This window comes from Morone saxatilis, unplaced genomic scaffold, assembly GCF_004916995.1.
Source record: "Morone saxatilis isolate NCDOM2014 unplaced genomic scaffold, NCSU_SB_2.0 Contig12, whole genome shotgun sequence".
NCBI classification, from domain to species: Eukaryota; Metazoa; Chordata; class Actinopteri; family Moronidae; genus Morone; species Morone saxatilis.
In genome coordinates, this window is record NW_023339674.1 from 14186916 (window position 1) to 14199465 (window position 12550).

Sequence of the window (12550 nt, forward strand, 5' to 3'; positions counted from 1 at the left end):
TCTCATTAATAAAACATGCAGAGATTAATTCCCAGTTGGGTTGGAGTGAGGCTCAAGGAGGGGGTTGCTGAAGGTTGGGGTAACATGAAGGGGTTTGATATGTTGCCTGAGGTGACACATTTATGTGCACACACACACACATACACACACACGCTACAAAACCCTGTTACTTCTTCAATCAAAAGCCCCTTTCCGCTTGGAGAGAAAAAAAACTTCAAAAGCATCATCCACAGCTTGATGAGAAGTCCTCCGAGCTGCAGTTTGGCAGATGTAAACCCGCCCTTTGGCACAAACACACACTTACAGAAAGACACACCAAACAGAATTATGAAAATATGCCACATGCATGTGCTTGTGTGTGTTTGAAGCGAACCCTTCTGTTGCACCATGTCCAGCTGACCACTTCGGATGAGATGTGACACCGAGGATGAATAATACAATAGAGAGATACTCGGACGTGTCAGCAGCATCTGTCTCTGTCTGGGGCTGACGTGTGTCATCCTCCCTCCTCATTCAGAGCAGAGCGCGGCGGCTTATACAAAACTAATGAAGCAGACACACGCTGTATTAACACACACACTCTCATGCATGCACGCACACATATAGAGACAGAGAGAGGGTGCAGCTCTGATTGAAAGAGGGGAGACGGTACCATGTGGCCACACCGTGACCAGCTTCTCAGATTCCTCAAATTCTCCCAAGAGCCTCACTCTGCTTTTGAAACACAAACATTAGATTTCAGTTGAGAGGAAAGGCAGAGGTGGGTCGCTGCAAATACCTGAAAGCAAGACCAAAACACTGAATGATTTATGGAATTATGAATTTATGAAGAGCTGATTGTTCGGGGTTGTAAGTGAACTAAAGTGGGCAGGAAGAGATTTGCTGTGTTTGAACAATAGTGCAGTCTTGCTTTGTTCGTGGCAGAACAGGTTCTTGTGCAAGTTACAGTACATGAAAGAGCTTTCATCAGAGCTTGTGTCACATTATCATGTTATCCTACTTAATGCACTTTAACTCTCTGCCAAGAATCTCTGACATGTTAATGGTCTGAAATAAGACCTACGATTAAAAAAAGAAAAAACTTAGAGTATGTGAGTTTGGGTGGGTGTATTTACAGTATGTTGTGCCTGTGTGTGTGTGTGTGAACGCCCAAGAGTGATTTCACTGGGCTGGCAAATAGTTTCTCATCTCTTGCATAAGTTAAGTTTCTTCCTCAGAGGTGACGATAACTTTAGCCGATGACTAACTAACTTTTAACTGTGAATAGGAAGGAGAGGTGAAACAGAGGCAGTCTATATCCAGTGCTACTAGCAAGAGAGAAACATACTACATTTAATGTTGATCCGGTTGCTCCTCCAACTGAATATATTATTATAAGATAAATATGTATATATAATTAAATTTTACAAACTAATATCAAGATAAATATAAATACAATATAAATTTAACTACCAAGTAGCTCCACCTTAACCAAGTATAACAGTAAAATGCTTCTTATTTAAGTAGGTTTTGAATGCAGGACTTTTACTTGTAATGAAACATTGTTGTATTTCTGCTGTTATTGAAGTAAAAGATCTGAATAGTTATTTCACCACTGACAACAGCAAATACGTTTAGAAGAAAACATAATGCCACTCAAATTAGGAATTAGGAATGATAAGGAAATGTTTTTTACTCAACCATGTCAAAATGCATCTATCCTGCAAAATATTCAGCGACAATGTATTTTCTTTGTTTTAAATCACGATTAACATTAAATGGACATGTTCAGGCACTCAAAACTCTTGGTTAAGATTGGGTAAAGATGGTGGTCTTGATTAAATATTAAAAAACTCAACATTGACTTGAGGCCCAGGACACCACGTGTTTACTTTGTTAATATTTAACCAAAGAACCACACTCTTCCTCTACTAAAGTGCTTTTGTTGCCTAAACCTAACCATGTCCTTTGACCACCCACCATGACCACCATGACTTCGACCTTCCTGCATTACATGGCAAGTGCATGACACTTCCTTAACACACACACACACACACACACACACACACACACAAACATTGACCTAATCCAACAGCAGTTATGTTTCTTGCAAAATGTATTTGGCAAAATAAAATTAGTAGCAAGTCAAGTGAGGTCATTTACAAGTTGAGAGTTTAGGGCATTTATGTTTGCAGTGCTTTAGTTCGCAGGGCCTGTTTGTACTTATTTAGTTGTGGTTTCAGAGCTTGTGACTTTTTTCGTTTGATTTATACATTTTCGGCCCAAGATATTTAGTCAAACAGTAGGATGCGCATGTTGTGGTAAACCTCCCATCTGGGTGGGCTAAGCTTCACATTTGGACAACTAAAGTTCAGGGTGTTGGCTGCACAGATCCAGTGCAGCTCCTACAGGAGATGGTGGCAGTTTGACTGAGAACTGAATATGTGGACAGTGTGGAGATATTCAGCTTCAAAAGGGGTCTTCAGCTGCGTATTTTGCCTCTGGACTGCTTCTGTCCTGTTTTTCCTTTTGCATCTGTGTTGGGTTTCTGTCTCATATAGGCATGTCTGTGTTTAATAGTAGTACCTTTGAGTAGTTAAATAAAGGCTTTTTTAAATTCAAATTCTTTCTTTCTGCATGCTGGCACACAAATCCACCCAGCTTTGTCTTATTCTGGTGTTTGGCGTTACAGCAGTTAGTGGCCTTTTGGTCTTTTGGCAGCATTTCCCCGTCTCCACCCCCTCCCCTCCCTCCTTCCTCCATCAACAGCGGCCAGACAGCCATCCAACCCTGCCAGCTCTGGTGGGAGGCTGGCGACTGCTCCGTTCCAGCTCCTAAATCAGAGAGGCTGTGTTTAGATCCCCCCTGCAGAGCAGGGCTACACTTGTGATGAGCTCTGCTGCGCTCCACTCTTCCAAGAAGAAAGAGGGAAGTGCTGAGGAAGCTGTATGCAGTTATTCTCATCCCTGTTTGTCCGTTTGGATCGCTCTGATTTTGCGGCATGTGTCTCAGACCTTTCTAGAAAACTCTCTCCCCTTTCCCCTTCATCAGCTACTATTACATTCAACAAAAAGATTGTCAGGGACAAAGAGTTGTGGTGGTTCTGAAGTTGCAGAAGCACTCAAGGAAGATATAAAAGAGCACGCACAGATATAGGACACAAAGCCATCTTATTTAGACAGAGACAACAACTTTGCTCAGCTTTTGATGATGCTGAAAGGGGCTTATTGGAGTGAAGTGCACCACCTCAGGCTACATTCTTGGAAAGAGACAACAAATCCACAGAGAGTTTCTTGAGATAATAAAGGAAGGTTTAAGTGCAACATCAACTGAAGTGCATCTGCTTCACCTGATATAGTGAGACCCTACAGCGGCCTTTTATTCACTTTAGATTCATTTCACATTACTATCTGGAGTTAAGGTTTCCTGCAAGCATTTTGTTCCCTTTTACTCCATATATACGTGCATGTGAAGATTTCCTTCCACTTCTTATTCCCATTCTCTTAAAAGCAGTACACATATTCCCCAATGTTTGTCACAGACTTTCAAAAACAACTCTGATGAACACAAAGCTCCTATTGGGTCTTTCCAGGGAGAAACTTAGCTACTTAAATTGCCCACATCTTCACATTCTGACATGGAGAGGGTTTTCCATGCTAGCTGCCAGGAGGCTATTTGTCTTGGCACCAACAACATTTGACTTTAGGTATAAAAAATGTGTGTGAGTGTGCGTTTGTGTGTGTGTATGAGGGAAGTGCTTTCTATTTCTTTGAAAATGCCACAGAGACCTCCCACACTGCACAGCCTTGAACAATACTGCATCCTGATTTACGGATGGAAAATACTCAAAGCTTTGCACTGATTTAACAATGTTAATCGTTGTAAAGATGGAAAATTATCTTCTTAGTGATCAAACAACTGCCATTCAGACCACAGGGTTTATAGAAAATGAATTTCCTGCAGCGATTAGCCGAGTATGTTCAAACAGCACATTAAACAGTTTTGTAAAGGAATAGTTCAACATGTTGGGAAATATACAAAATAATATAATAAATAAATATATATATATATATATATATATATTATATATATATTATATATAAAAAATGTGATCTGAGCAATAAATCAGAATTGAGTGGTAAGACTTGCTGTGTGAATGTAGCCTTAGATGTAGTGTATCTTTGTTTTGCTGTGTATTTGCCCACGCTACTAATATTTATATGAACTAGACTATAGTTATATTGCATGAACTTTTGAGACACTACAAGCTGAGATGGCAGTTTTTTTTTTCAAATTTAGTTTTAGCTTTAAAACTTTGCTGTTGCTGTTTTTCTGTGACAAAGTGCAAAGTGGCTCTAAGCTTAGTTTTGTTGTCACAGCAAATTTTACATGCTGTTGAAATTACATGAAATGATACACTTCTGTGGTTTCATATTTTCATGCATAGTAAAACAGATGCAAAAAAAAATCAAGATTCCAGTCTAAACTCAATTTTGGTCAAATATATAGTTGCTGCATTTTGGCTTTGTAGCTATCACCAGCTTCAGCTCACCACTAAAAGGACAATTATTAGAGTAGTATTAGTCTTCTCATGTAACTCTTTAAAGAAAGCAAATATGCATATTTCCGAAAATGATTCCTTTTATCTTAGAATAAATCTTATCTTGTAATCAAGCAATGATTTGTTTCCATGAAACTACATGATAATCAAGTAAGTTTTCTCTGGAACGATGATCACAATGGTGGCATTCATCCCTTCCCAATGCAGTGAAATCAGCACACAGGCTCATGGGAATGAAACTGGAATGACCAGACAGTCACTAGGCTACAGCTGACTGCAAAATGCAAATGCTGTGAACACAAAGGGCGAGTCAGCATAGAGCACACTTCCTTTATAATCCATCTCCCCCTTTCAATTCACCTGAGGCGTCTCCTCTGGCAGAACAATAGCCCTCTAACCGATCTGATTTCTACCTGGCATAACCTTTCTTTGAGGAGGCCTTTTCACCATTGCCCCCACACAGGGACTTCCTTTGTCGATGCTAGATGGAAGACCAGTTGGAGGAACAATGATTCTTATTCATCCAAAGCAAAACTATGAAGCAGACAGCATGAAATCAGTCCAAGTTTACATATCACACTTTACAACCCTTGAGAAATATCTAGTGTCTGAGGAGACTTACTGTAAATATGTAACTACACACCATTGTTGAAGGACACAGACCTTTACTGTCTTGCTCCTTATCTATCACTGATAACAGCTACAACCTGAAAAAATCAAAACACCTTATCCAAACGTCTTGTTTCCAGAACATACCACAACCTGCCAAGGAGGTTATGTAAGCAGAGTTTGAATCAGCCTTGGCGGAGAAACCTGTTTTCCTACCGGCTGTCTTCCCATAATCACCTTTGGGTGTTAGCAGAGAGAGTCCGCTTTGTGTCTTTTTCAACAAGAGGATCTTTGTGTCAGCCAGGAGCAATGAAACAACACTCAGATAAGCAGGCAGCATATCCCTTCATAATATCACTTGCAAAAACAGCAAGCTGGAGGCTGAGGACGATGTAATCTGATCTTAAAACAGTGCAGATGTAGGTTAGGGGTTGCAAGATAAATCTGAGGGGTCGCAAATGATTAACAGGATAGCAACAGAGAAAAAAACATGTATTTCTACATCACATTTGTTTTTTTTATTAGCCATGCTAGAAGCGTGGGTCTATCTATGGGAGTGTCGGTCATTCAGTCCACCACTTTGGTCCAGGCTGAATATCCTCAACAACAGCTGGATGAATTGTCCTTAAAAACGTTTATAGATTTTTATGGCTCCTGGAGGATGAATCCGACTTTCATCATCCTCTGGCTTTTCCTCTAGGGCCCCCATGAGGTTCACATTTGTGGCTTTAAGTGAAATGTCTCAAAAACAAATGGATAGATTGCCATAAGCGTAAGATTTGGTACAGACATGTACCAAATCGTGAATGCAAAGTTTGTCCAATATGGTTTATGACAAATACTTGCAGTCTCAACCTTTTTAATTATACAGTCTATGGTCTCAGTTGTAGTTTAAGTTAATTGCTAATTGGGAAATATTAGCACGCAAACACGCTAGACTAAGATGGTGGAGATTAAACATTATATTATATATTATATATATTATACCTGCTTAACATTGTCAGCATTGATATTGTCATTGTAAGCATGTTATCACGCTGACATTAGAATTTTAAAAGCACCGCAGTGCCAAGCCTCACAGAGCTGCTAGCTAGTAGATTACTCTGGGGAATTCGAGGTAGAATTATAATAATTACTCAATTACAAGGTGACGGGGGTCGCAAGTAGACACTGCTTCATTTTAAGGGGCCACAAGCCAAAAAAACCCCCAGAATTTATATTCTTCTGTTGCTCAGTAGCCAGGCTGAACTCTTTAAATGGCCAAATGGCTCATTCAAACAAGCATGGTGGCAAAGTGCAGAGAAGAGCAAAAACAAATATAAACCAACTGCTGACACGGAGTCTATCAAACTAAGATTTGTCTCAGCGTTTTATGGCCCTGCAGGGAGGTTTGTCTGCACGTTCGTCTCTGCGGAGCATCTATTTGTTTAACTTTGCGGTGAGAAGGGCCTCTGACGCAGAATAACAACAGCCAAGACTCCTGACTTCCTGCAAACTGCATTACATAAAACGCCTCCGAGCTGTGAAGCGGTTGAGCTGAGGAGGACTGGAGACGCTGGATGAGAGGGGAAGAGACAAGGAGACATGAAATGGGCAGAGCAGTGGAAGGAACGAGACAGAAACAAAGATGAAAAATGCAGCTTCGCTCCACAGGGGAAGCAGCCTGGAAAAATAATTGTTGAGAGGAGACAGACGAAAGCCACTAATGACAGCAGACAATAAAAACTGGCCACTACTGTAGCGTCTTCCCAGCCAGAAGGACAATAACGCAGGAACCGACAGCCCTGCTCTTAGCAAGGTCTACAGAGGGATTGAACAGCCACAACCACAGCACCTGAAAATAGAGCTTTGTCTGGGAATAGACTGTTATTAGGTTGTCTAAACACAGGGTCAATAACACTGTTAATGCACCACCTAGACACTAGCTAATTGGGTGGTCAGGATTATTTTGACAACCACTGAATAGAAATCTAAATAATGAGGGAGAATTATATGTTACATGCATGTGGGGGAAAAAAGGGAGAACAAATCCTTGTAAATACAAATTTATTTGAACGGGAAATATTCATCGCATGCCTGACCTCTGCCTAAACAGCAATGATCCAAATATGCTGCAAACCAAACAATTAGTGTGTCTTGGTTGTGATTTTAAGACTCAAAAGACAATAAATACACAGACAAATACAATTTCATGACTTTTTATTACTAAACTCTTTCTAAGGCAGCAGTTTGTGTCCACAGGTCTTGCAGTGAATAAAATAAAATGGTACAAAAATCAGTTTTGCTGTGTGCTACAAACGTCATTAGACAGCTCTTGGTAAATAAAAGTTCACAGACAATAATAATAAGCATTATAAACATTCATTTTTCCCCTTCAAGTATGCTACTATCCAAAGTGACTAGTGTAAAATTGGCCGAGGAAATAACATACGTTCATGATTATTTACACATTACAGGTCCAATATGTGTGCATGAGTGTGTGTATTTAAAAAAAAAAAAAAACACAACAAGAAACACGTCTGTTAGAAATGTTCCTTCAGTGTTTTTGGTGGCGTGAACACACACGCAGATACACACAGACTGACACACACAGACACACACAGACACAGTGATGTGACTGACTGGCTTCCAAGTTTTTAAAACAGAGCAAAAAGGTTAAGCATTTCAGTACAGCAAAAGATCATTTAAGACTTGAGTTGATCCAAACAGTGGCACCAACAGGCAGCATCCACCTTTACTGTTGAGGTTTGCTAAAAGTCTCGTACCTGGAGCAGAACTAAAGTGCTCATACACCAGTTTTCCCGTTGCCCAACATCTCTCATTCAGAATTAAAAAGGAGACAGTTGGAAAGTACAGGAAAATGGACAGATGTGGAAATGTCTTAAAAGTTAACATGAAAGGTCTTCCGTAACCCTGAAACAATCCCGACTCAAGCCCCACTTTTTCCTAAGCTTTCAACCAATATCACTTGGTCTTCACTAGCAGATTGAGTCTGCTCACTCGTCTTGACAAGGTAGCTGCCATGATTTCACCAATAGCACTTTTAGGACTTCTCGTCCGAGTTGGCCTTTATGTTAAGCATTGGCTTTACTATGCTGATGAAGACCGTGTGTTATGGTTGAAAGCTCTGGAGGGGAAAAAGCTTGTAAGTGAACCTTGAGTTGAGATAGTTTTGTCAAAGACATTTTTATAGGGTTCCAAGCACTGAAAACCACGAGTACGTTCACATTTACATCCATATTCCATTGTTGTCATATCCTGATAATGAAAAATTAAGACTATATCGTTGGGTTGTGCCAATAAGTGAGAATACTTAAACGCCCCATTTGATTTATTGTTTGTGTACGCTCTGGTTTCAAGATGAAAACAATGCAAAGAACAAACAGCAAATCAAAAATTAGACCTGAAGCAGTATAAGAGCTGGACTACAATGTGCTTTAAACACACTTTTTACAGACACTCCCTGGAGGATGTTTTTATAAGTAATAACACTTTGTGGACGACCACACAACCAGCAGTGTCATTTATCCTTCATACGAGAGCACAGACAGGAACCCAGGCAACCGAATGTGTCTTTGGTTTAACCGACTGAAACAACCAGATGATTTAGTTTTCATGACTGCTACATAATCTTGGTGAAACATCACTCATGAATCGCAGGAGAAAGACGACAGACAGTGCACCTCGACTTCAATGCTACAACATCAACACACAACCAGGAGATTAAATAAGCACACCTTCATTTTCAGTTCACAACAGCGATGACTGATTGTGTTTTCATTAAACTGCCACGAGTCTATCCAAGCAAGGCGTACCGTATTGTACATACACACCTGTGTGTGTATTTTAAGTGTATATACACATATGCACAGACTTTTGGCTGACATCTTGATTCACGTCAAAATATCTCTGTTCCTAATACGAGAATGCGTAACGAGGGCAGTCGGTGCAGAAGATATCACATACAGTATATACAACAATATACATAATATACATAAACACTCCAGCTAGCTTCAGAGACAAGCTTATTTGGACAAAGACAAAAAGCTCTTCTGACATTTTTCCCTCCAGAGACAAAAAACACATTTGTGTCAACTACTTCATGATTTAAATGGTTCTCGCGTATATATAGAGAAAGAAAATGAAATCTCCATATTTCTTCTGTGAGAAAAGATAAAAACTGAAATTTTTTCAGACAACAGCTGATAGTCCTGTTTGCCGCAGGACCAATGCACTAGTCACCGTACTGCTTTTTTTTGTCAGGCACAGAGATTAAAGACCCAGCTAATGAAAAGTCATCAGCAATCAATAAAACACACTGTCAATGAGACCTCAGGGTCTCAATTAAAACTGACATCTTCATATATATCTCAAAGATATACCGCTTCACTAAAATAAACCGATCCTGACAGATTTACAAACTGCCAAGTCAGCAAAATCAGGTCCAGAGACACAAACCTTCAAAAACATGACCTGTCAATCACATGAACTAGATTTGAAGAATTAGCACTGAAGTGGATTGAACTGGGGACTCCATACACGCCATGCTTGTCCTGTGAGGACTCAGTATATACTGAGTGGTTAAGGAGGAGAATGTGTATTAAATATTATAATGCACCACAGGAGTGAGGTAATTTTAGAATATTTATCACAGATATAGAAAACAATTTAAACACTGTGCTCCTTTATGCACGTTTAGGGCTTGTTGTCATAATCTGACTTGTTTCTGTTTGGGAATAACAAATAGAGGCTTTTATTCTAAGTTATATATTCCATTAATATGATTGTGGATTTTGATATTTTCAGTGCATATCATCTGTTAAAAAATGGTGTGATTACGCCAAGTAAGCTTTTTTCCCAAAATGTTCTCTTCTAAAAGCAGTAAAAAAAAAAAAAAAAAATGTTAATTTCAACCTTAAAACAACATTCAGCATGAAATGTCATGAATTGTACAGTACACCATGTTTCTCATAGACGTGTCTCTTAAAGGGGATTACCCTGAGTTACAGTGAAATGTAACCCAGGGTGTGACAAACTTAGTGAGGCCTTTCTGATGTCTACAAGGTACAATCTGATGAGCGGTGATTCCCAGGATGTCTATGGGGTCAATAGCTCTGCTTAAAGTTTGAGAAATATGCGTTTAAATGCTAACGATTGAAGGCTAATTTAATTAATGAATAGACAAATTTACATATTTCTCGCTTTCTATGTTAAAAAAAGTGATATTTTATCAATAAGCTAACCTACTTGGTGCTCGAGCTCACAAAAGCAACTGCATGTACGTGAAATGGTGTTTATAAATATTATTAATGGAAGGATAAGGAGTACACAGTAAAGTCTAGCATAACTTCAAACTGTACAGACATAATAAAGGCATCCCTGAGTTTGTCTCATTTTGAAAAACAGAAGAATTTGCCACAAGCTGAATTCTCCATAATTGAAATGGAGCATTATTACACAACAGCCTGGAAAAAGAACTGCTGACCAGAGTCTGGTTTCACAACCAGCGGCAACACTAGAAATGTATTCCACAAGTTCAGCCTTCTGTAATAAGCATGATTAAGCAGAACAAGAACAACAAAATGCAATGAACCTTCACAATTTTGACAACTGTACAACCGAACAATACACATTTTGTCTTAGTCTGGAATGGAGTATTTACACTGTGCAAATGAAACACCGAGCAGAGAGCATTTGTGTATTAAGAGTTGGATCATTTTGGAGTTCCTGAATCATTTCTTGTGGTTTCAGGTCCAGCAGAAGCAGGCGGTTAAGGCCAGGGGCGCCATCACTGCACCTTTCATTTTTCATGCTTCATTAACCGAGCTGATCAGAGTCTCCTGAAAATCCCCCGACCGCTTTTCTTTCACATTGTACCTTTCAGTCAAATCCCCTTCAGCTCTCGCCGTAATGTCTTTGGATTGGTAGAACTTCTTTTAAACCTTTTTCATACAAGTTACAAGAAGCTTTTGTTCTTCGAAAATGGTTTCCTTTTTATACTACTCTTTGTCTTCTCGAGTTAAGAAATTTAGCTAAAAATTAAATAAAAAAGAAACCGTGGCAGCTTAAAACAAAGATGTGGTAGCAGTGTTAAAATAGAACCAAGTCACCTTTCTTGAAGAACTTCTTTTTCTGCATGGGCCACTGTAGTGCTGACAAAGGCTCTGCTCTCTGCTATGGATTGCTGTAACTTTGTACAGATATTTAAACTATCTTACCTTCATTTAAGCCTCAATAACACCACACTAAACATACCATCAACATCACATTATCACATGTAAGAGGCTCCTTGGAATGGGACACACGGTTGATTTGGGACCAGCAACCATCACATCATTTTTTTTTTTTTTTCTTTTGTTGTTTTTCCACAATCAGCAGGTTGATCCAAAGGGCAGCACACTGGAGTTTAGAAGAAGATCACGTCCTCCTTATTGAGGTCTTCTGTGTTCATCTTGTAAGGTGGCATGCTGTGGCTGTGGGTGACGCCGGGAACATTCACCTGGACATGGGCCTGAGCGTTGGGACTGGGGCCCTGAGGCTGCAGATGGGACTGGAACTGGAGGGAGCCAGCGCTGTGCGAGTGGGGAGGGATGGTGGGAGGCTGCATGGGGGGCTGAGGATGGGACTGTGCAGGAGGCATGGGGGGCTTTTGAACATTTGGAGGGTGGGAGGTGCTGATGGAGGAGGTGGACTGGGTATCTGGTCCAGCGATGTCTGGAGGACTGAGTTGATCTGTCAGAGACATACGTGAAAAGCTATTAGAGAACAAGGCAGTACTCCCAAAATAAACATAAAAACTACAGACAGATTAGTCATTTGCACCTGTTTAATACAGTCCGGTTTACTCAGCCTAACTGCAATCTATTACGTGAAATCCTACGAGGGTTTTCTTTGTCAGTTGTAATTGTGAGGGCACAGGATTAAGGTGTTAAAATGTCTGTGTCAGCAGTACAGCCTGCCATTTATCACAGTGGAGCATGTGAAATTGATAGGTGTTTACACAGGGTGCGGCTGGGCATGAAGGTAAGCTTTAGAGAGGAACGTGATTGGGTGGGGTCCAGTTTGCCCAGGTGGAGAATGTGTGTGTTGCATGTGTTTGTGTGTGTGTGAGAACCGAGTTTAATAATGCAGCAGGCAAAGACAGACGAGAGGAGACTGTGTTTGGGTTTGACCTGATGGAGCAAAGGAGGAAGCGTGTGTGTGCACTTATGAACATATATGTGTGTGTGTATCAAAGGGTACCTGTGTGGTGATGCAGGGAGTGAGACTGAGGAGGGGCTGACAGCGGGAGCTGCTGGTGGGGGCTGATGGAGCGCTTGGACTTGAGGGCGTTGTCTTCTCGGGCGGAAAGCTTCATCGGCAGCATCTGCTTCATATCCACAGAGGCTGAGAGGGGGGAGG

At 40.4% G+C, this 12550-nt stretch overlaps 1 protein-coding gene across 1 annotated transcript in view; it reads right to left on the reverse strand.

Moving 5' to 3' along the window:
- Positions 1 to 7631: 7631 nt before the first annotated feature.
- The window catches only part of arhgef18b (rho/rac guanine nucleotide exchange factor (GEF) 18b), a gene marked incomplete in the record, with an annotated part of 42893 nt that continues 37974 nt past the window's right edge, over positions 7632 to 12550 (reverse strand). Inside the window, 2 exon segments of the mRNA XM_035653641.1 lie at positions 7632 to 11881; positions 12392 to 12535. Of these exon segments, the coding sequence (XP_035509534.1) occupies positions 11556 to 11881; positions 12392 to 12535 (470 nt within the window).